At 44.4% G+C, this 23,024-nt stretch overlaps 1 protein-coding gene and 1 pseudogene across 1 annotated transcript; both read left to right on the top strand.

Annotated features, from left to right (window-relative positions):
- The first annotated feature begins 1,506 nt into the window (after positions 1 to 1,506).
- Positions 1,507 to 11,675, top strand: LOC100592070 (annotated as a pseudogene).
- Positions 11,676 to 15,876: 4,201 nt separating this feature from the next.
- Positions 15,877 to 22,706, top strand: LOC115831578 (zinc finger protein 74-like). Its single transcript, XM_030800738.1, has 5 exons — positions 15,877 to 15,977; positions 17,023 to 17,144; positions 19,241 to 19,329; positions 21,903 to 22,050; positions 22,348 to 22,706. Exons 2-5 carry the CDS (start codon positions 17,111 to 17,113, stop codon positions 22,455 to 22,457), a joined length of 381 nt encoding a protein of 126 aa, XP_030656598.1. The 5' UTR covers positions 15,877 to 15,977; positions 17,023 to 17,110; the 3' UTR covers positions 22,458 to 22,706.
- The last annotated feature ends 318 nt before the right edge of the window (positions 22,707 to 23,024 follow it).

Genomic DNA, 23,024 nt, shown 5'->3' with positions numbered 1-23,024 from the left:
GAGCTGAACCCTTTGGACAGCTCTGTGTGCTTGGAAGTGAATCATTCTTTGTAGAGTCTTCCCATGAGAACCCTGTCTTGCCTGACATCTTGATAGCTGGCTGCAAAGGACGCACTTAAGCTGTGCTCAGACTCTCACCTATAGAAACTATAAGATCATAAATGTGTGCTATTTTGGACCACTAAGTATGTGGTCATATTGTTACGCAGGAAAATTTAATTCCACTTTCTAACATAAAAGAGGATCTTCTTTGTCAAAATCCAATCTGGGGATTGTCTGGAAGAGGGAAAATTGTTGGATTGAGCAACTATTGAAAAGTTGATTTGAAACCCACAGGAAGACAAATGGCACAGTGGGTCCTAGGAGGTGTGTGGCCTGTACATGTACTTTTAAAAAGCTATCCTAAGAATGATAAAGGAGGATACAGGAAATATCAAGCAAGAACTTGTCATAAAAATAAAAACAACAAAACTGTGTCAAAATATGATGGTTAATACTATATTGGATAGCAGAATGTGTAAAATTGAAAAGTGAATATCTAGAATATTCTAGTGAGGCTACAATATCAGGCTAGGGAACACTACACTTCCAGAAGATATCAGGAAGGGAGAAACAGTTGAAAAATATGAAAGAAATGTTAAGCAGTACGGAGGCTGACTAGATTTTATGAGAATCCAGAAGGAAAGAAAAACAGAGAGGAGGAACTATTTTAAGAAATAATCAAGAATTATGGAAAAATAAAAAAATTAAAGACTTCATATCAAAAGTATTCATAGAGAGTCAAACAAAATTATGAAAAGACACCACATATTACAGTGAAATCTAATGGAGAAATTCTAAAGCCTTCCAGAAACAAAATATAGATCACCTACAAAAGAAAACAATCACAATTTTAAAAAAAATCCTCAGTGTTAAAAACAGTGCCTGGAATAGTACCAGGTAGTGTCAGATCTCCATCAGCCCAGACAGTGGGAACTAACTGGTGCATTCCCCACACTTACCTTCCGGTGGGTTGCTGATGAGAGAACCTGAAAAAACCTATACCTTGGCCGGGCGCAGTGGCTCACGCCTGTAATTCCAGCACTTTGGGAGGCCGAGGCGGGCAGATCACAAGGTCAGGAGAACGAGACCATCCTAGCTAACATGGTGAAACCCCGTCTCTACTAAAAATACAAAAAATTAGCCGGGCATGGTGGTGGGCGCCTGTAGTCCCAGCTACTCCGGAGGCTGAGGCAGGAGAATGGCGTGAACCCGGGAGGCAGAGCTTGCAGTGAGCTACGATCGCGCCACTGCACTCCAGCCTGGGGACAGAGTGAGACCCTATCTCAAAAAAAAAAAAAAAAAAAAAAAAAAAACCTACACCTCTACAGCAGGTCAAATTCATGACCTGAAGCTGAATACTTCCAGCATATTCGTTCAGGGTGTAGATGGGAATAAAGTATCTTTGCAGTGCTCTGTTTCCTCTGTCTCCCCAAACATCTGACACCCTAAAAGCCATCCACAGCTATGGAGCCTGAGCAACACCTTGGTTTGTGTTGTCACCTGACCAAGCCTAAGCGTTTGGTCAGTCCCCAACCTTCATCCCACCCCCCAGATGATAAAATTCAGACCTCTCTCCTGAAAGGCAGAAGTTAAACATTCAGGACAGTTTCTGGCCAAGGACTTCTTCCAATGAAAACCCCCACCATGGGCTGTCTCCCCTCATTTCATTTTTCTAAAGGGGCAGAGGCCTCTTTTAGAAAATAATAAAATTCAATGTGTGTGATTTACTTTTCTGATCTCTTTGAGAAATACAGAAATATAAAAGTGTGTTCTTAATTCCAGAACCACTCTTTTTGCATAAATACCTCATTGGGCAGCTTTCTAAGTGTGATTTCTCCTGAGTCTCCCTTCGTTGGATCTGCCGGAAGACTTGTCAGGGAACCTTTAGTGAGGGTACTTCTTCCTATTTTTCTTCTGTTTTTGGAGGCATACACATTATGCATAACCAAAACAATGGCTCGATTGTGTTTAACTTTGTATTTTGATTGTTGAGAAGAAAAAAAAAGTATCAATGTGAAAAAAAACAGTGCCTGGCATTTTGTGGCTTTTCAACAAATAATAATTAAATAAATAAATCTGATTTGTCAATAGCAGGACTGATTACAAGAAGAAAATGTAATATTGATAAATAATGTTTGTACATATTTATGGGGTACATGTGATATTTTGATACATGCATAATACATGTAATAATCAAGTCAGGGCATTTGGGATATCCATCACCTTCAACATTTATCATTTCTTTGTGTTGGGGAAATTTGAAATGTTCTTTTCTAGTGATTTTGAAATGTACAATATATTGTTGTTAACTGTGTTATTAAAGATTCTAACTTATTCCTTCCATCTAACTGTGTGTTTGTACCTGTTAACCAACCCCTTTTCATCACCCTCCACATCCTTCCCAGCCTCTGGCAATCATCACTCTATTCTCTACCTCCATAAGATGAACTTTATTGGCTACCACATACGGCTGAGAACATGTAGTACTTGTCTTTTTATGCCTGGTTTATTTCACTTAAGATGATGATCTTCAGTTACATCCATCTTGCTGCAAATGATAGTATTTCATTTTTTATTATGGCCAAATATTGTTGCATTATGTATATATACCACATTTTCTTTATCCATTCATCCATTGATGGACACTTAAGTTGCAATTGTGAATATGGCTGCAATAAACATGGAAGTGCATGTATCCCTGTGATATACCAATTTCCTTTCCTTTGGATAAACGCTCAGTCATGGGATTGCTGAATCATATGGTAGTTCTATTTTTAGTTTTTAGGCTGGGTGTGGTGGCTCACACCTATAATCCCAGCATTTTGGGAGGTTAAGGTGGGTGGATCACTTGAGGTCACGAGTTCAAGACCAGCCTGGCCAATACGGTGAAACCCCATCTCTACTAAAAATACAAAGCAAACAAACAAATAAACAAACAAAACCAAAAAACATTGGCCAGGTGCAGTGGCTCACATAATCCCAGCACTTTGGGAGGCTGAGGTGGGTGGATCACCTAAGGTCAGGAGTTTAAGACCAGCCTGACCAACATGGCAAAACCCTGTCTCTACTAAAAATACAAAAATTAGCCAGGCATGGTGGCACATGCCTGTAATCCCAGCTACTCGGGAGGCTGAGGCAGGAGAATTGCTTGAGCCCGGGAGGCAGAGGTTGCAGTGAGCCGAGATCATGCCACTGCACTCCAGCCTGGGCAACAGAGTGAGACTCTGTCTCAAAAAAAAAAAGAAAGAAAGAAAAATAGTTTTGCTGTATATAGTATCCTGGGCTGATCAGCTTAAAAGAATACACATTCACAACCATAAAAAATAGATGGGAGGTTGGGAAGAAACATAGGTGTGGGTTTTAATAAGTTAGGTACAAGCACCAGGAGAATAAAAATATGATGTATAATATTCAAAGCATAAGAAAAGAAGTGACTGGCCGGGTGCAGTGGCTCACGCCTGTAATCCCAGCACTTTGGGAGGCCAAGGCGGGTGTATCACCTGAGGTTGGGAGTTTGAGACTAGCCTGATCAACATGCAGAAACTCCGTCTCTACTAAAAATACAAAACTAGCCAGGCATGGTGGTGCATGCCTGTAATCCCGGCTACTTGGAAGGCTGAGACAGGAAAATCACTTGAACCTGGGAGGCAGAGGTCGCAGTGAGCCGAGATTGCGCCGTTGCACTCCGGCCTGGGCAACAAGAGCAAAACTCCATCTCAAAAAAAAAAAAAAAGAAAAAAAGAAAAAAGAAAAAAAGTGATTATTCCATGGAAACTGAGAGAAGAGGAATAAAAGAAACAGAAAGTATGGAAAAGAGAAAACACAACCCTGTCTCAAAAAAAGAAAAGAAAACACAATATAAGACCTATTATATAATTTATCACAATAAATGTAAATATGTCAAACTTATCTATCAAAAGGCTGAAAATCTCCATTTGGATTAAAAACTAGTAAGTAGGGCCAGACACAGTGGCTCACGCCTGTAATCCCAGCACTTCGGGAGGCCGAGGAGGGTGGATCACAAGATCAAGAGATCAAGACCATCCTGGCCAACATGGTGAAACCCTGTCTCTACTAAAAATACAAAAATTAGCCAGGCATGGTGGTGGGCGCCTGTAGTCCCAGCTACTCAGGAGGCTGAGGCAGGAGAATCACTTGAACCCGGGAGGTGGAGGTTGCAGTGAGGTGAGATGGTGCCACTGCACTCCAGCCTGGTGACAGAGCGAGACTCTGTCTCAAAAAAAGACAAAAAAACTAATAAGTAAAAATAAACAAAATGCAGCAATATGTTTTTTTACAAAACATACATTGGAATTCAAGCAAAACAAAAAATATTAAAATCCAAGTTATTACAAAACATAAACCAGGCTAATATGAACAAAAAATAGCCAGATAACAATGTTATTATTAATAAAATTAAATTTGGCCGGGTGCAGTGGCTCACACCTGTAATCCCAGCACTTTGAGAGGCTGAGATGGGAGGATCACAAGGTCAGGAGTTTGAGATCAGCCTGGCCAACATAGTGAAACCCCCGTCTCTACTAAAAATACAAAAATTAGCTGGGCGTGGTGGTGGGTGCCTGTAGTCCCCACTACTTGGGAGGCTGAGGCAGGAGAATTGCTTGAACCTGGGAGGCGGAGGTTGCAGTGAGCTGAGATTGTACCACTGCACTCCAGCCTAGGCAACAGAGCGAGACTCCATCTCAAAAAAAATAAAAATTAAACTCAAGATTAAAAAAACATTATAATGGACAAAAAATGGACATTATTTTGTAAAATTCAAGAAGAGGTATGACCTATTGTATTTGACCATATTTTTACTTTTTCTATTGTTCCTTCCTTGCTTCCCGATACTCCATGACACTTTCATTTATTATATTCTTTTTGTTTAGAGAATTTCCTTTAGCCATTCCTTAAGGCTAAATCTGATAGCAACAAATTCTTGTAGTTTACATACACTTGAGAATGATTGGATTTCCTCTTCATTCCTGAAGGATAATTTCACTGGATTCAATTCACAGTTTGCAGCCCCTTTTCTTTTTTTCTTCAAGTTGACAGCACTTGAAGAATGTGTTATTTGTTTCTGGCCTTCATGATTTCAAACATGAAACCTGGTGTCATCAAATTGGTGTTCCTCTGGATGTAATGGAAACATTTCTGTCTGCTGCTGTTAATAATTTTTTTTATCTTTAGTTTGTAGCATTTTAATTATGATGTATCTTGGTAGGAATTTATTTGACTTTATTTGGGGTTCGTTCAGCTTCTTGAATCTGTAAGTATATGTCTTTCATAATTTGGAACATAAACCAGATTTGGGAAATTATTTTCTGCTATTTCTTTAAATATTCTCAGTCCTACTCTTTTTTTCTCTCCTGGGACTCTGATGTTAAGATTGCTGGATCTTTTGTCATTGTTCCAAAGAAAGGTCCAGAGGCTGTGTTCGTTTATTTTTAGTCCACTTTCTTTTTGTTGTTCAGATTGGGTAAATTATAGTGATCTCTCCTCAAGTTCCCTGGTTCTATTATTTGTCATCTCCACTCTACTATCAAGCCCATCCAGTGAGTTTTAAATATTTTAGTAATTGTATATTTTTAATTTCACAATTTTATTTTGGTTCTTTTTTATAACATATTTATTTGCTAAGATTTTTTATTTTTTCATCTGTTTTAAGAAAATTTGTAATTTCTTTTTTTTTTTTTTTGAGACAGAGTCTCGCTCTGTCGCCCAGGCTGGAGTGCAGTGGCGCAATCTTGGCTCACTGCAAGCTCCGCCTCCTGGGTTCACGCCATTCTCCTGCCTCAGCCTCTCCGAGTAGCTGGGACTACAGGGGCCCGCCACCACGCCCGGCTAATTTTTTTTTTGTATTTTTAGTAGAGACGGGGTTTCACCATGGTTTCGATCTCCTGACCTCGTGATCCACCCGCTTCGGCCTCCCAAAGTGCTGGGATTACAAGCGTGAGCCACCGCGCCCGGCAAGAAAATTTGTAATTTCTTATTGAAACTGTTTTTTATGATGGCTGCTTTAAATCCTAATAAGATGATTCCAGAATCTGATTCTTCTCAGTATAAGCATTAGTTGATTGTCTTTTGTTTTTCAAGCTGTGATCTTCCTATTTCTTGGGATGATGGGTACTTTTGGATTGATTTCTGGATAGTAAGAGACTTTGGGTTCTATTTAAATCTTTCATTTTTTAGAAGATTTATTTAGGTTTAGTATATAGTATACAGGCCTTGGTCTACTTTTTGTGGTGGGCTGTGCTTCCAGTGACTATTTAGTGTTCAGAGCCTTTGTGGCACTACTTTGGTCTGCTCTGGGTTATCTACTGATCCCTGCTGATGTTGCCTGAATGAGTGGAAAGAGGTTGCCCAGTCTGGGCCAAGGTGAGGAAAGGGATTCTCCAGTCCACATGGAAGTAGAGTGCTTCCTGTGTGGAGTCTTCTATCTCTATATGGTGGGATTTCCACCTGCCTGTACTAACCAACCACCTGGTGTCTCTAGGGGTGTGTGTGTGTGTGTGTGTGTGTTTGGGGTGGGAGAATGGGAATTCCCAGGTCTAATTGGGCTTGTGATTGCTGTGGCAGGTCCCCTGTGATGGTACTGCCCTTCCACCTATTGCTCTAGATGGGAGAGGAGAGTCTCAGGCCTGATGGAATCCCCTCTAGCTGCTTATGGTTAGTGGGGTTTCCAGTCAATCCCTCCAGGCTTACCTGGTGTTGTTAGTGGGGCCCTTGTTCCACAAGGGGAGGAATAAGTCTACGTGGGCCATCTTCTATTGCGAGGCTTGGGGTTATGAGATGCCCCACTAACATGATGTGCCTCCAGTCCTGGGGTCCCTGTCTACCCAGTCCAATTTCCTTTATCTACCTGTCAGAGTTCTTGTTTGTTATTTCTAGTGTTCATAGTAATCAGCAGGAAGGAACAAGGAAAAATAAATCTACAACACCTTGTCTGGACACATTATAAACTTATAAAAGGAATGTGACATCAAGAAGGTATAATGACTGAAAGAAAAATCAATAACTGTAGTAGGAAAATTTTACATAATCCTCTGAAAAACCAATATATCAAGAAGACAAAAGGAAGGAGAGCTTTAGGAGTTTCAATAACAGGATTATGAATCTCAGGATAATAGGTCTACATACAACTTTACATGCAACAAACAGAGAATATACATTCTTTTCTAGCACACATGCATTATTCAGGAAAGTTGACCATATGCTAAAATACAGATGATTCTTCAGTGAGATTTAAAATAATTCATATACATCAATACCACTACATATAGAGAGAAATATAATGTAAGCCACATATGTAATTTTAATTTTTAGTCGCTCTATTTTTTTTTTTTTTTGAGATGGAGTCTCGCTCTGTCGCCCAGGCTGGAGTGCAGTGGCGCAATCTCGGCTCACTGCAAGCTCCCTCTCCCGGGTTCATGCCATTCTCCTGCATCAGCCTCCCAAGTAGCTGGGACTACAGGCACCCATCACCACGCCCAGCTAATTTTTTCTATTTTTTAGTAGAGACGAGGTTTCACCGTGTTAGCCAGGATGGTCTCAATCTCCTGACCTTGTGATCTGCCTGCCTTGGCCTCCTAAAGTGCTAGGATTACAGGCGTAAGCCACCGCGCCTGGCCTAGTCGCTCTACTTTAAAAACTTTTTAAAAGAGGTGAAATTAATTACATAAACATATTTGTTTAACCCAACATATCCAATATATTTTATTTTAGCTTGTAATCAATATCAAACTTATCAATGAGATACTTTATATTGTTTGCACTGTCTTCATAATTTGGAGGTATTTTACACTTACAACGCTTCTCAATTCAGACTAGGCACACTTCAAGTGCTTGGTACACACATATGGCTATACTGGCTGCCATTTTGGACAGCACAGATCTATTGCTCTTTGAAGATATGCAATAAAATTGGAAATAAAAAAGACGAGAGAGCTAAACATTTTTTCTGAATGTTAAAAACAAAAATAAAGAAAATCCCACAATACTAAGTAAATTTGGGGTTAAAGAGAAAATAGTGTAAGAAGTTACTAAACCTGAATTGCAAGTTATTCAAAAATGTTAGAGTACGTCTAGAAGAGTATTTAGAAAAATTTATAATTTAAACACATTTAAGAAAAATTGGAAAGAAGTGAGCTAAGACGTTTATTCAAGGAGCAGGTTAAGCCAAAGGAATACGAAATACAGAAATAATAAATGCTCAAAAATCAAGGAAGTCGTGTACACAAAAACCAATAAAAAGATTATTGAAACGAAAAGCTGGGCTGGGTGTGGTGTCTCACACCTGTAATCCGAGCACTTTGGGAGGCCGAGGCGGGTGGATCACCTCAGGTCAGGAGTTCAAGACCAGCCTGATCAACATGGTGAAACCCCATCTCTACTAAAAATACAAAAATTAGCCAGGTAGGCATGGTGGCACATGCCTGTAATGCCAGCTACACGGAAGGCTGAGGCAGGAGAATCGCCTGGGAGGCAGAGGTTGCAGTGAGCTGAGATCACACCACTGCACTCAAGCCTGGATGACAGAGCAAGACTCCGTCTTCAGAGCGAGACTCCATCTTCAAACAAACAAACAAAGACAAAAGCTGGTTTAATGAATATATTAATAAGATACATAAACTTCAAATGAGAATGATGAATTTAAGAGAGCAGACGAAGTTATACAACTGCAGACTGAATAAACAGAAAGAGAGGCACAATGGACATTATTAACCACCAATACATTTGAAAGCATAGATGAAGTCGATAAATTTAGGAAAATATGAAATAAATAAAAAGGTACAAAGTGAAATTGGAAACTTCAATAGCTCAATTACCATAAAAGAAATTAAAATGTGGGGCCACACTCCAAATTCTACCAAACTTTCAATGAACCAATCTTCTCTATCTTATATAAAAGGTGTTCTAAAACAACTCAGAGGAATAAAAAGAGATAAAGCGGCCAGATTTATTTTAGTAATTTAATATAAACTTAGTTCTTAAAATGGATAAGGATAATACAAGGAATAAAAATGAAAATTATAAGCCAATTTTACTTATGGACATAAGTACAAAACCTAAATAAAATATCAGCCAACTGACAACTGATTTTCTCTTTTTTTTGAGACGGAATCTCTCGGCTCACTGCAGACTCCACTCCCGGGGTTCATGCCATTCTCCTGCCTCAGCCTCCCGAGTAGCTGGGACTACAGGCACCCATCACCACGCCCAGCTAATTTTTTCTATTTTTTAGTAGAGACGGGGTTTCACCGTGTTAGCCAGGATGGTCTCAATCTCCTGACTTCGTGATCCGCCTGCCTTGGCCTCCCAAAGTGCTGGGATTACAGGCGTGAGCCACCGCGCCCGGCCTCTTTTTTTTTTTTTTGAAATGGAGTCTCATACTGTCGCCCAGGCTGGAGTGCAGTGCCGCGATCTCCACTCACTGCAAGCTCCGCCTCCCAGGTTCATGCCATTCTCCTGCCTCAGCCTCCAGAGTAGCTGAGACTACAGGCTCCTGCCACCATGCCCAGCTAATTTTATGTATGTATGTATGTATGTATGTATGTATGTATTATTTTTAGTAGAGACGGGGTTTCACTGTGTTAGCCAGGATGGTCTTGATCTCCTGATTTTGTGATCCGCCTGCCTTGGCCTCCCAAAGTGCTGGGATTACATGTGTGAGCCACTGCGCCCGGCCAGCCAACTGAATTTTTTTTTTTTCTTTTTCTTTTTTTGAGACGGAGTCTCACTCTGTCACCCAGGCTGGAGTGCAATGGCATGATCTCGACTCACTGCAACCTCTGCTTCCCGGAATCAAGCAATTCTCCTGCCTCAGCCTTCCGAGTAGCTGGTATTACAGGCGCCGGCCACTATTCCCAGCTAATTTTTGTATTTTTAGTAGAGACGGGGTTTTACCACGTTAGTCAGGCTGGTCTTGAACTCCTGACCTCAGGTGATCCACCTGCCTCGGCCTCCCAAAGTGCTGGGATTATAGGCGTGGGCCACTGCACCCGGTCAGCCAATTGAATTTAACCTATATCATGATCAAGTTGATTTTAACATCAGAAAATCTAGATATGAAATTTGCTACGTTAATGGATTCTAAAGGAAAAGTAAACCCAAATAACTAATTCAATAGAAATCATTGATAACGTTCAATATCTGTTCATAATTAGGTTAAAAGTTAGTTTTTTAATTTAGATTAAGAAAAGTTTATAACAGGAGCTGGAGGAGGCGGCGGGCGCGAGACTGGGAATGCGCAGGGCCCCCGCCTCGCCGCCCCCAGCCCGGGCCGCGGCCCCCGCCTTCCCCGCACTCGGTGCTCGCCCCCCGAGGCCGGCGGCTGCTCCCACCCGGGGCCGTTGCTGCTTGTGCCGTGAGCGCCGCCCAGCCATTGTCCCCGTCGCTCAGTCGCCCGCGCCGGGCCGCGCACCAGGAGGCGAGGGCGCGCATGGGGAGCCTCTGTTGATGCCGCCGCCGCGCCGCCCTCCGAGGCTGCGTCCCAGGAAGCCCGGCTCCCCGAGCGCCCCGGCCTGGCCCGGTGCCCCGTACCTGAGTGCGTCCCCATGGAGGCGCCCGGGTTGGCCCAGGCGGCCGCGGCGGAGAGCGACTCCCGCAAGGTGGCGGAGGAGACCCCCGACGGGGTGCCCGCGCTCTGCCCCAGCCCCGAGGCGCGGTCGCCGGAGCCGCCTGCGTACAGCCTGCAGGACTTTGACACGCTGGCCACCGTGGGCACTGGGACGTTCGGGCGGGTGCGCGTGGTGAAGGAGAAGACAGCCAAGCATTTCTTCGCCCTCAAGGTGATGAGCATTCCTGATGTCATCTGCCTGAAGCAGGAGCAGCACGTGCACAATGAGAAGTCTGTCCTGAAGGAAGTCAGCCACCCGTTCCTCATCAGGCTGTTCTGGACGTGGCATGCCTAGCGCTTCCTCTACATGCTCATGGAGTACGTGCCGGGCGGCGAGCTCTTCAGCTACCTGCGCAACCGGGGGCGCTTCTCCAGCACCACGGGGCTCTTCTACTCTGCAGAGATCATCTGTGCCATCGAGTACCTGCACTACAAAGAGATTGTCTACAGGGACTTGAAGCCAGAGAACATCCTGCTGGATAGGGATGGCCACATCAAGCTCACGGACTTTGGGTTCGCCAAGAAGCTGGTAGACAGGACTTGGACCGTCTGCGGAACACCTGAGTACCTGGCCCCCGAAGTCATTCAGAGCAAGGGCCACGGAAGGGCCGTGGACTGGTGGGCCCTCGGCATCCTGATATTCGAGATGCTCTCAGGATTTCCCCCGTTTTTTGATGATAACCCGTTTGGCATTTATCAGATTCTTGCAGGCAAAATAGATTTCCCCAGACATTTGGATTTCCATGTAAAAGACCTCATTAAGAAACTGCTCGTGGTTGACAGAACAAGGCGATTAGGAAACATGAAGAACGGGGCGAATGATGTGAAACGTCATCGGTGGTTCTGCTCCGTGGACTGGGAAGCTGTTCCGCAGAGAAAACTGAAGCCTCCCATTGTGCTCAAGATAGCTGGCGACGGCGACACTTCCAACTTCGAAACTTACCCTGAGAATGACTGGGACACAGCCGCGCCCGTGCCGCAGAAGGATTTAGAAATCTTCAAGAATTTCTGAGGACAGGAGCTCACATCTGGAAGCTCTAAAAATTGTTTGTGGACCTGGGAATTAAAAAGAAAAGAAAAGTGGCGCCAAGCAGAAGAAAACCCTGCTGAGAGAGAGAGAGAGAGAAAGCAATCCCAACGTTATGAGAATCGGCTGCACGACCATCCCATGCCTTTCAGGAAAACCAACACAAACGCCTCGGTGGAGACATTTTTAACCATTGTAAAATTTTGTAGAAATCTCAGGCATGACTGGTTGTCTTGTGGCTGGTGAATCATATTATACGTGGTGCTGATGCATCTTGCAAAACGCTTAAAAGATAAGTGGACCGCATAGATTTGAACATTACGAATTGGAACATTTAAAAAAATTCCGTGGTTGCTTAATTCTTGGAAACAGAAACAATTTACTTTATAGTCATTTGAACTGTAAACCTAGCTAGTTGTTTGTATACAGAATGTTTGCGGGTATTGCTGACTGTGGCTTTGTGGATTATGAAACAGCTATAATAACTCGACAAGAAACCTTGAAAAAAAAAGTTTATAACAAAGAGAGAGCTGGAAATAGAGCAAAATGGCTGACTAGAAATGTATGGATCTTGCCCCGGCTCCTCCTATCCAGGAAGGACCAAGGCGATGAATAAACAGGTAAAACAGCTTAAACTTTACTGAAATGTTGAAGGGAAAGCACTGGAGTGCAGTGGGGGAGTGGAGAGGCAGCTGAGGTGATTGGAAATCCAGGAGAGCAGTGCAGTTACCCAGCCTCTGCAGCCCCACTCCCCGACCCAGCTTCAGTCAGCCTGGAGACAGGAGGGACTTCCCCTTACAGGAAAAAGGTAAGCAGAATAACTCCACCAGCCCCCACTGCCTGACCCACAGTCCTTACTACAGGAGAATGCCACAGTCCTTGAAAGCCCTGAACCTAGTTTAGAGACCTGTTGAAATTCTTGCTACTGCACTGCTCTGGATTAGGAACAGAAAGTATGTGCTCCCAACCTCCACTCACCCATTGTGAGCCAAGCTGTGGCATCAGCAGCACTGTGCCATCTTGAGACTACAGCCACCTCTGGAGTGCACCGTCCTATGGGGTCAGTAGCCACTGCACCTCTGCAGCATCAGGGCCCCATCTTCTTTCTACAAATCTCACAAGGGTGGCTAAACTCCATAATCCCACTGTGCATAGATTGGGCTTAGGATCAACTGTGATTCTGGTCCTGCACAACAGAGAAGACGACCCCAACCATCTGTACTTTGAGACAGAGGAACCGTGTGGCAATCCCACCCAGGGCAAATATGCTCTTGAGCCGGCCAAACTGCTGACCACCACCCACAAAGCAGAAGAGGGCCCTGAGCCACCAAGCAGCTGACATGCTGCCCTGTCAGCAGAATGGCTATACTTCTGTGCCCACAGCCTGAGAAACAACGCTGTGGTACCCACTCCCATTGTTGACATGCCCCTGTCCTGCCCAAAGGCCCCACACCCGTGATCAGGGCCTATGATGCAGCATTGTGGCTCGCTTCCTGCAGACATGCCCTTTAGTCTGGCTGACCAGCTGTCCAACCACATCCCAGGCCTGAGAAACAATCCCACAGGGTGCCCCTGGAAGGCACACCCTAAGGGTGATCCAGTAGCTGTACCCCCACATTCCCAGCCTGAAAAAGCCTTTCAGGCCACCCCTGGCCAACCAAGAAGCTATGAGCCCACATCCTGAACCTGAGAAAAACCCTGTGGGCCATGCTTAGCAGACACGCACTGAGGCCCGCTCAGAAGCCATGTGTCCATGTTCAGGGCCTGAGAAACAGCTTCACAGGCTGTCCCAGGCAGATACCCCCCCAGGTCAGCTGAGCAGTGTGCCTACATCCCAGGCCTGAGAAACAATCTCATAGGCCACTCCAGGACACACATCTCCCGGCCAGCCAAGCAGCTTTGTGCCTTTGTTGCAAGCCTAAGTAACAGCCCCACAGGCTTCGCCTAGAAGACATGCTCCGAGGACAGCCAAGCAGCTGTGCTCCTGTGTCCAGGGTCTGAGAAACAGTGCCACAGGCCACCACTGGCAGGCACCCTCTAGGCTGGCCAAGCAATGACGCATTCGTGTCCCCACCCAGAGTTAACAGTCCCATAGCCCCAACCCCAGTGAGCCAGACTCCAAGTTGGCTGACCCACCATGGGCACACATGAGCCCCTGACTTGAGAAACAGCCATGTGCAAAAGCCACATGACCGCCATCACCACCTCTTAGCCTAGGCCACTGAGACATTCACAAATGTCACTAGCATTTTTTTTTTTTTTGAGACTGAGTCTTTCTCTGTCACCCAGGCTAGAGTGCAGTAGCATGACACTGCAACCTCCAACCTCCACCTCCTGGGTTCCAGCGATTCTCCTGCCTCAGCCTCCCGAGTAGCTGGGATTACAGGTGCCTGCCATTGCTCCTGGCTAATTTTTGTATTTTTATAGAGATGGGGTTTCACCACCTTGGCCAGGCTGCTCTCGAACTTCTGACCTCATGATCCACCTGCCTCAGCCTCCCAAAGGATTGGGATTACAGGAGTGAGCCACCACACCCGGCCCGTCACTAGCATGTATTACAGCTGAAGAAACTTACATAGAAAATACACTACTGCATCCACCTAGAACAAAAGCCAACACACTCCATTGAAGCAACACCCCAAGACCCATATGAATAAATCTTTCCCTACAGAACCTCCTCCATGAAATTGGAAGAGGTGATTGTTTCATCACATGTGTGCAAATCAATGTAGAGCTGGGTGCGGTGGCTCATGCCTGTAATCCCAGCACTTTGGGAGGCTGAGATGGGCAGATAGCTTGAGTTCATTCAGGAGTTCCAGACCAGCCTGGCCAAAATGGTGAAACCCTGTCTCTACTAAAAATACAAAAATTAGCCTGGCATGGCAGCACATGCCTGTAATCTCAGCTATTCCGGAGGCTGTGACAGGAGAATCCCTTGAACGCGGGAGGCAGAGGTTGCCATGAGCCAAGATCTCACCACTGCACTCCAGCCGACAGAGCAAGACTCTGTCAAAAAAAAAAAAGGAAAGAAAAGAAAGAAAAAGAAAGAAAGAAAGAAAGAAAGAAAAATGTAGAAACACATGAAACATGAAAAAGCAAGGAGCATAACACCTCCAAAAGAACACAATAATTTCCAGTAAGAGATGCCAATCATAAGAAAATATACAAAGTTCCAGCTGGGCGCAGTGGCTCACGCCTGTAATCCCAGCACTTTGGGAGGCTGAGGTGGGCGGATCATGAGGCCAGGAGATCAAGACCATCCTGGCTAACACGGTGGAACTGTGTCTCTACTAAAAATACAAAAAAAAAAAAAAAAAAATTAGCTGGGCGTGGTGGTGTGCGCCTATAGTCCCAGCTACTCAGGAGGCTGAGGCAGGAGAATGGCATGAATCCAGGAGGCAGAGCTTGCAGTGAGCCGAGGTGATTGCGCCACTGCACTCCAGCCTGGGCGACAGAACAAGACTCTGTCTCAAAAAAAAAAAAAAAGAAAAAGAAAAAAAGGAAATATACAAAGTTCCAGAAAAAGAATTTAAAATAATAATCTTAAGGAAACAGTGGAATTCAAGAGCATACAGTTACACAATTCAATGAAATCAAGAAAATTCATAATTTGAATGAGAAATTTAACAGAGATATAAAAAAGAACCACACAGAAAACTTAGAACTGAAGAATACAATGAATTAAATGAAAAATACAATCAAGACTCTAACAACAGACTAGATCAAACATAAGAAACAATTTTTGGGCCAGGCGTGGTGGCTGATGCCTGTAATCCCAGCACTTTGGGAGGCCAAGGTGAGTGGATCACCTGAGGTCAGGAGTTCGAGGTCAGCCTAGCCAATACGGTGAAACCCTGGTCTCTACTAAAATTATAAAAAAAATTAGTTGGGCATGGTGGCGGGTGCCTGTAATCTCAGCTACTCGGGAGTCTGAGGAGGAGAATCGCTTGAACCCGGGAGGCGGAGGTTGCAGTGAGCCGAGATCGCGCCACTGCACTCCTGTCTGACGACAGAGCGAGACTCCGTCTCAAAGAAAAAAAAATTCTGCTCTATAACTTCACTTTTAACATTGTTTAGTTTTTTTGTTTTGTTTTTGTTTTGAGAGAGAATCTCGCTCTGTCGCCCGGGCCGCTCCGGACTACGTTTCCCAGGAGCCTCGGCGCGCACTTCCGCTTCCGGCCCCTTTCTCTGGAGGAGCTCTGCGCATGGCGAGTCTGTGTCCTCCCTGTCACCCCGAGCAGAGACCCTCCCTGTGTCTGGACCGGGGAGGAGCAGACGCTGGACAGGGTATGGGTATGTGTGTTCAGCAGTGGATTGTCAGACTTGGGGTCCCGGCTGCTCCATTTTGGGCCTCTCCCCGGGCCCGCTGATCTGACTGTAATTCCTTCTGCTGGAGCTAGGGTTCGGCCACCTTGACGCACCCCCTCTGCCCCTGGAGCGTGTCTTTGGGTTTTGTGTGTGTGGGAGTGGGGTGTATGTGTGTTTCTTATCAGAGACACTTCCGGGTCGTTTGCTCGGAAACCGGCTGAGGGGCCGCATAGCCTGGAGCATTTGGTTGGAAAGTGAGGCAGGTAGCTCCCAAGGCTCCTGTACCAGGGCCAGGTTAGGCACCAACGCTTCCCTTATGTCTCTGCAGCCTGCAGTGTGGTGGAACCGTTTTATAGACTGACAGTGTGAACGTGGGAGGGGATGGATATCAGAGATCCGTTTATCCACATTTTCAGAGAGTGGTATTGCTCTGATGGTGAGTGTAGGCAGGTTACTCTCTGTGTCTCGTGTTCTTTACCTGTAATTTGAGGTTTGTTGTACCTACTTTTAAGTGGTGGTTGTGAGGATTAAATGGAATTTTGACATGCAACAGTTGACACAGGGCCAGACACCAAGTAAGGGATCAATCGCTTGTCGCTTTTATTAATAGTAGGCATCCATCTCCCCATTTGTGCGTAGGAAGGAAACACCCAAAAATGAAAAGTAACTTGTAGGTCACCCAGCCAGCTAGCACATAGTGGAAATTAGAATCCAGGCACTCCCAGCAGGGCACTTTACACCACCCTGCACGTTTGTATTCATCAGGCACAGTATCTTTACTGTTGTCTGTAACTAACTGTCTATGTTCCCAGTGTCTGACTCTGCAGGGCCCTGGTGGTATAAAGGTACTGAGACTTGCCAGTGTTTAGGGCTTCCTGAAGATTAAGTGGCTGCTGAAGTTCTTGAGTTTAGCTTTAGCTCGAAAGATACTGCGTCAGACTGCGTTCTGAGTACAGTCTCAGAGAATGAAAAAAGAAATACAATGAAAAAGGGGAAAACTTCAATCCAGAACCTCTTGCCACAGTTTCTGGGAGAATGCTGGCAATTCCCAGGAAGATACGTGGAGAACGGAAAGGTTGCTACACCCAAATAGTGACGCAAAGGCTGTGATTATGGAGGATTGGACCTGCAAACTCCAGAACAGAGGTAAGAAATAGAAATAAAGGGTCCTGCCATTAGCCGAGAATCTACAGTGTGCACACACAACCTCGTTTTAGTTTTTCTGTACAGCAACCTTGTAAAATGTGTGTGGGCAGCACAGAGACCTTGGGCGAGTTAACAGTTTCCTCATCTATAAATAGTGATTTATGGAAAGCACCTGGTGCGTGGTGAGTGTGTGAAGAATGGTAGTGATTTTACTAATATCATTCCCTTTTAATTTGAAACTCTGAAAAAACAAGATACCTTACTTCCGTACTGTTTCCATTATACCACCTGCCTTTCTGAAGGATGAGGGGGGATAAGTCAGACTCCTTGGAAGAGGAGAAAGAAATAGGTATGGAGAGGCTGATGATTTGATTTGGCATTATAGCACATGGGAGAGCCCTAGTCCCTTGAACCTTCTATGAGCTCAGGGCTGGAGCTGGGGCCTGCGTCCCCAGGGTCCATGGCCCTGCTGCTCATTTCTGGCGGAATTAGAGACTGCTCCTTGGCTCTCTTTCAGTTTTCTCTTAAAAAGTGCTTTCTCTTAAGGAGACACAAAGGGATGCCCCAGATTAGAAGGGACTTCCATAGTCTATCTCTAGTCTGTTTGACTTTCCTATAATATCCTGCCCTCAGGCCCTCTGATTTCTGGAAGTCCTGGAACTTAGGAGTTCCTAACTCTAAGGAACTCTACCTTAGCCCCCACTGATTGTCAGTGTCCAGTACAGGGAGGGGACAGGCATCTTGTGGGGAAGCTGGGATTTGGGAGTATGACCAAACGTATTGATCATACCTTTTTTTCCTCGTAAAACAAAGTATAGAAAGAAAGTGCCATAAAGTCTTTGTTAATGTTCATATGCAGAAAATATTGAGAATAATAATTAACTGATGATTAAATGACCTTTCTTGAGCGCTTATTCTGTACCAGGTACTGGTTTGGGCCGTTTATGTGCATTAACGCACATTGTAGCAACGTAGGTACCATTATATTCTCTTTTTTAAAATTAGGAAACTGAAGCCCAGAAGAAACTTGGCTATGGTTATACAGTGCCAGAATGTAAAGGCAGCAGGCAGGCAGACTGCAGAGCCAGAGTTCCAATGACAAAGGATTACAGGAGGAATGAATTCTACAAAATTGTGAAACCCTGTACTTGATAAGTGAGGCCTAAAAGAACTACTTCTTCCCCCAAACAAATCCACAAGGAGGTTTAAGTACTGCTTTTTGGAGATGGGTGGAGAGAGGATTGAGGAAATAATAAACTGTAAAATATCAGGAAAATATAGAATGATATGTAGAATACGATAAATAGCATGTAACTCTACTACCTGGAGACAAGCACAAAGAGATGCTCAAAGGTAATAGGATCAGCAGTTCTCTCCCTACAGGCAAAAAAATCAAAATGGAGAAGTAAATTATGAGCAGAAGGTTGCTTGTTGGGCATAGAATCAGATCAAGGGAATTTGGGGCTCATTCATTAATTCATTCACAATACTTAGGGACTGCTGTCTGCCAAGTACACTGTGCTTGGTGCTTAGGATGCAGTGGTGAATGATACGACACATGCAATTTAGTGGAGCATGTGTGGTGTAACAGGCCTGAGATGGCCACAGACTCACCGTGGGCCTGGAATACTCATGATGGGGTGGCTAAAGGTGTCTATGACCATGACTGCTGGGGTGGGCACTGCTGTCTTTTGCTGCTGTGACTCCCTTTTTCTTGTTCTATAAAATTGGTCACTTTCTCCATTTGCGAATAAAGGAGTTGAGCCTGGAGGTCTTTAAGCACCTCTCCAACTGTAACATTGCACCTCGTGTTTTGTTTTAGGGTTTTTTGGTCCCAGGGAACCTTGTTTTTCAGAGCAGTGGCCCATGCAGATCCTGAGCCCAGTTAATGGTCATACCTTTCCCTGACTAAGTTTATGTTCATTCTATCCTCTGAGATTATCTTTGAAGTCTCATTACATAGATGTCTGTAAAATCCTTCAAGCTATGGACAGCCAAGGTCACAGGCACATTTTGTCATAAGTGGCTGTTTCTAAATTCATAGGTTTGAGATACATAAAGATAAACCAGGTTCCTTTATGTCGATTTCCTTCCAATTCTGCCCTCTGAGGACCCTGCCCTTTCCCAAAAGGAGTATCTTGAGAAGGAAAATATGGCTGCTCTTTGCCAGACAGCAGAGTCCCAGGTGAGTTGGGGATTTCCCTCTCTTCTCAGAAATTTTATTTTAATTGAGTTGGGGATTTTCCTGTCTTCTCGGAAATCTTATTTTAATTCCTGAAGCAAATTTCTTTCTTTTAGCATGAAGCTTGTCAGCCACATTAGCCACAGCAGTTTGAAAGGAAAGGATCAAGCGGGTGGGATGGACTGCCGACGAGATGGTGTTTGAGTGTTCTCAGTTGTATGGCAGTAGGAGTGAAAGTCAGGAGGCTTGGTAGCCTCGCCCATCAGTTGGCAGTGTAGAGAAAGGATGGTGGGGGCGGGGTGGGAATGAGGCCTCTTTAGCAGATAATTGAGGAGCATGACTCCTAGAACATGGTTGGGTGAGAATCGAGCTTCTTTTCATTCACTTGAGACATTTGGCGTAGATATGCAAAGGCACTTGAAGCATTTCTTGCTTCCATCTGCTTAGAATATTTTGGGGAGAAAAGATGTACACAAATCTATGTGGCACAAACCAGCAGATTTATTATTATTAAGGGCCTACTCAATAATAAAATGTTTTAGGGAAAATGCTGTATGGACTTGGAGGAGCAGGAGCAAATGTGTCTGGCTGAGAGAGATTTAGGAAGGTTTTATTCATTCAACTAGCATTTTAAAGTTCTTTTAAGCAGCTCCTAGGCTAATGAAAGTCGTGAGATTTGATATGGGCCCTGAAGGCTGAGATTCTTGAAAGATTTATAGAAAGTTAGTGACATAAATGACTTAGAATCAAAGCAAGATACTGATTCCTCTGGCACAGGAAAGAAGTCAGTACATTGAGATCACGGAGGTGTTGTTCCACAAAAACTTAAAGGCTTCTTATACTCAAAGTTCTTTCCTAGATGTAATTCTCAAGCTTGGCTTCTTGCTTTTTTTTTTTTTTTTTTTTGATGCAGAGTCTCGCTCTGTCGCCCAGGCTGGAGTGCAGTGGCGCGATCTCGGCTCACTGCAAGCTCCGCCTCCCAGGGTCACGCCATTCTCCTGCCTCAGCCTCCCGAGCAGCTGGGACTACAGGCGCCCGCCACTGCGCCTGGCTAATTGTTTGTATTTTTAGTAGAGACAGGGTTTCACCGTGTTAGCCAGGATGGTCTCGATCTCCTGACCTTGTGATCTGCCCGCCTCGGCCTCCCAAAGTGCTGGGATTACAGGCGTGAGCCACCGCACCCGGCCAGCTTGGCCTATTTCTTAGTTTCTTACTTACCATGTGTCTCTCTCAACTTAACTGAAGATAACCTCAAGGCCAGCTGAACAAATACAAAAAAAAGTAGCTGGGCATGGTGGCTCACGCCTGTAGTCCCAGCTACTCATGAGGCTGAGGCAGGAGAATCACTTAAACATGGGAGGTGGAGGTTGCAGTGAGCCAAGATCATCGCGGCCATTGCACTCCAGCAGAGTGAGACTCCGTCTCAAAAAAAAAAAAAAAAAAAGAGAGTCTGGATTTTTCCAGTCTTAAATATTCTTTTCTTTGAAGCGTGCTACCTGACTGTCAATCCAATGCCACCTGTGTATTTGAACTTTTTATTATGATACCTCCCACTTGAAGGTGCCAATTTCCGAATTAGTTTGGGTTGGCTTACTAATAACTGTTGTAACCAATAGACCCAAAATATATATGGCCTTAATACAATATAAGTGTATTGTTTGCTGTCATAGCCATGTGACTGGGTATATAGATTGATAGGATGGCCATTCAGGGACCTGAGCTATCTGAAGCTCTAGCCTCTTTACCACATGGCTTCCAAACTCACTCTGGGGCTCATGGCCCTACCAGCCAGTCAGAAGGGGAAAACAACATGGAGGAATATACGTGAGTCAGGCCTGGAAAGGGCGCACATCACTTCTGCTTGCATTCCATTGGTTAGGATCTCATGGCCAGGTCTAACTACAGAGGAGGCTAAGAAATGTTTGTATACCTGGAAAGGAGAGGAGGAGGTATATTTTCACGGACAGTTAGCAGCTCCTAGCACTGTTCTCAAACATTTAGGTTATTTAGAACGATTTTGCTATTGTAAGGTATAAATAGATGTGATTCTTTGTTTATAACTCTCCATATTTCTGATAGTTTTCTTTTTTTTTTTTTTTTTTGAGACAGAGTCTCGCTCTGTTGCCCAGGCTGGAGTGCAGTGGCGTGATCTCGGCTCACTGCAAGCTCCGCCTCCTGGGTTCACACCATTCTCCTGCTTCAGCCTCCCGAGTAGCTGGGACTATAGGCGCCCGCCACCACGCCCGGCTAATTTTTTTGTATTTTTAGTAGAGACGGGGTTTCACCGTGGTCTCGATCTCCTGACCTCGTGATCCGCCCGCCTCGGCCTCCCAAAGTGCTGGGATTACAAGCGTGAGCCACCGCGCCTGGCCTTATAATTGAGTTCTATATATAAAATTGCTGTAAAACAAAACTATCAAATTATGTCAAAGGGGTATACGCATTTTAAGATTTTAAGATTCTTTAATATACGAGTCAATAAAATCTTGTCTTTGACACTGTGAACATAGTTTAATCTGTTTCCTCTCCATCCCATCAGTTTCCCCTAATTATGCCTCATTTAACTTTTTCTTCAGAACCCCATGCAGGTGTTTCAGGGCTTTGTGTCATTCAAGGATGTGGCTGTGAACTTCGCTGAGGAAGAATGGAGAGAACTGGACCCTGCTCAGGGAGTCTTGTATAGGGATGTAATGCTGGAGAACTATAGGAACCTGGTCTCCTTGGGTAAGCTTGGGTCCTTCCACCCCAGATTGACCTTTCAGGATACCTTTGCCTTCTAAAGATTCCCTTGCTTCTATTAGGGGATGATAACAAATGAGGCTTTGGTTATTTTCCCCCATAGAATCCAGATCAGATCCTTAAACTGTTTCTCACTCTACTTGGGTAGAAATTATTTAATTGCTTTTGACAATTAGTTATTTCGTTTTCTCCTCTCTAAAATGCAACAGAGTGGGACTGAGAATAGAGTGGTCCTTTCTCTTTTGAACTTAAAATTACATTCTGTTTGTATCTTTTGAATAGGATTTCCATTTTCCAAACCTGGTATCATCTCCCAGTTGGAAGAAGTGTTAAACCCACGAATGCAAATGCAGGAGGGAGAGGTGCCAAGAAGCAGCTGTACACGTAAGTGAGAACAAGGTGGATTGCATCTTTAGAAATAAGAGTTAGGGGTTCTTCCCAAATCCTCCGGGCCTGTAGAAAATGTCGAATCCCCCTGCAGTCTCATCTTCACTTGACCACATCAGAATCCTAAGAGCTTACCCCTCTATTTCTTCCCAGACTCAAGGAAGAGATACTTCCTCCTTAAAGTTATAAGCCCAACACATGATCCAGAGATCAGCTTTGTGCCTCATCCTGAGGCATTTTATGAGGCTATTCCGGTTTCCTCTTTAGTAGCTGGAATCACTTCTTCATTTATTCTGTCCTCATCCTACCTAGTTTTCTGCTATATAAGAAATATGAAGAGAAGGAAAGAATTTGAATAATTTTAAGGATATAAAATTGACATAATTTGTTGTGTAGATTTGAGAGGGGAGGGAGTAACAAAGAAAATTCTCAGGTTTCGGCCAGGTGCAGTGGCTCACGCCTGTAGTCCCAGCACTTTGGGAGGCCGAGGCGGGTGGATCACGAGGTCAGGAGATCGAGACCATCCTGGCTAACACGGTGAAACCCCGTCTGTACTAAAAATACAAAAAATT

The sequence above is a fragment of the Nomascus leucogenys genome, chromosome 19, assembly GCF_006542625.1.
Source record: "Nomascus leucogenys isolate Asia chromosome 19, Asia_NLE_v1, whole genome shotgun sequence".
NCBI lineage: Eukaryota > Metazoa > Chordata > Mammalia > Primates > Hylobatidae > Nomascus > Nomascus leucogenys.
This window is presented reverse-complemented; position numbering and strand designations above follow the sequence as displayed.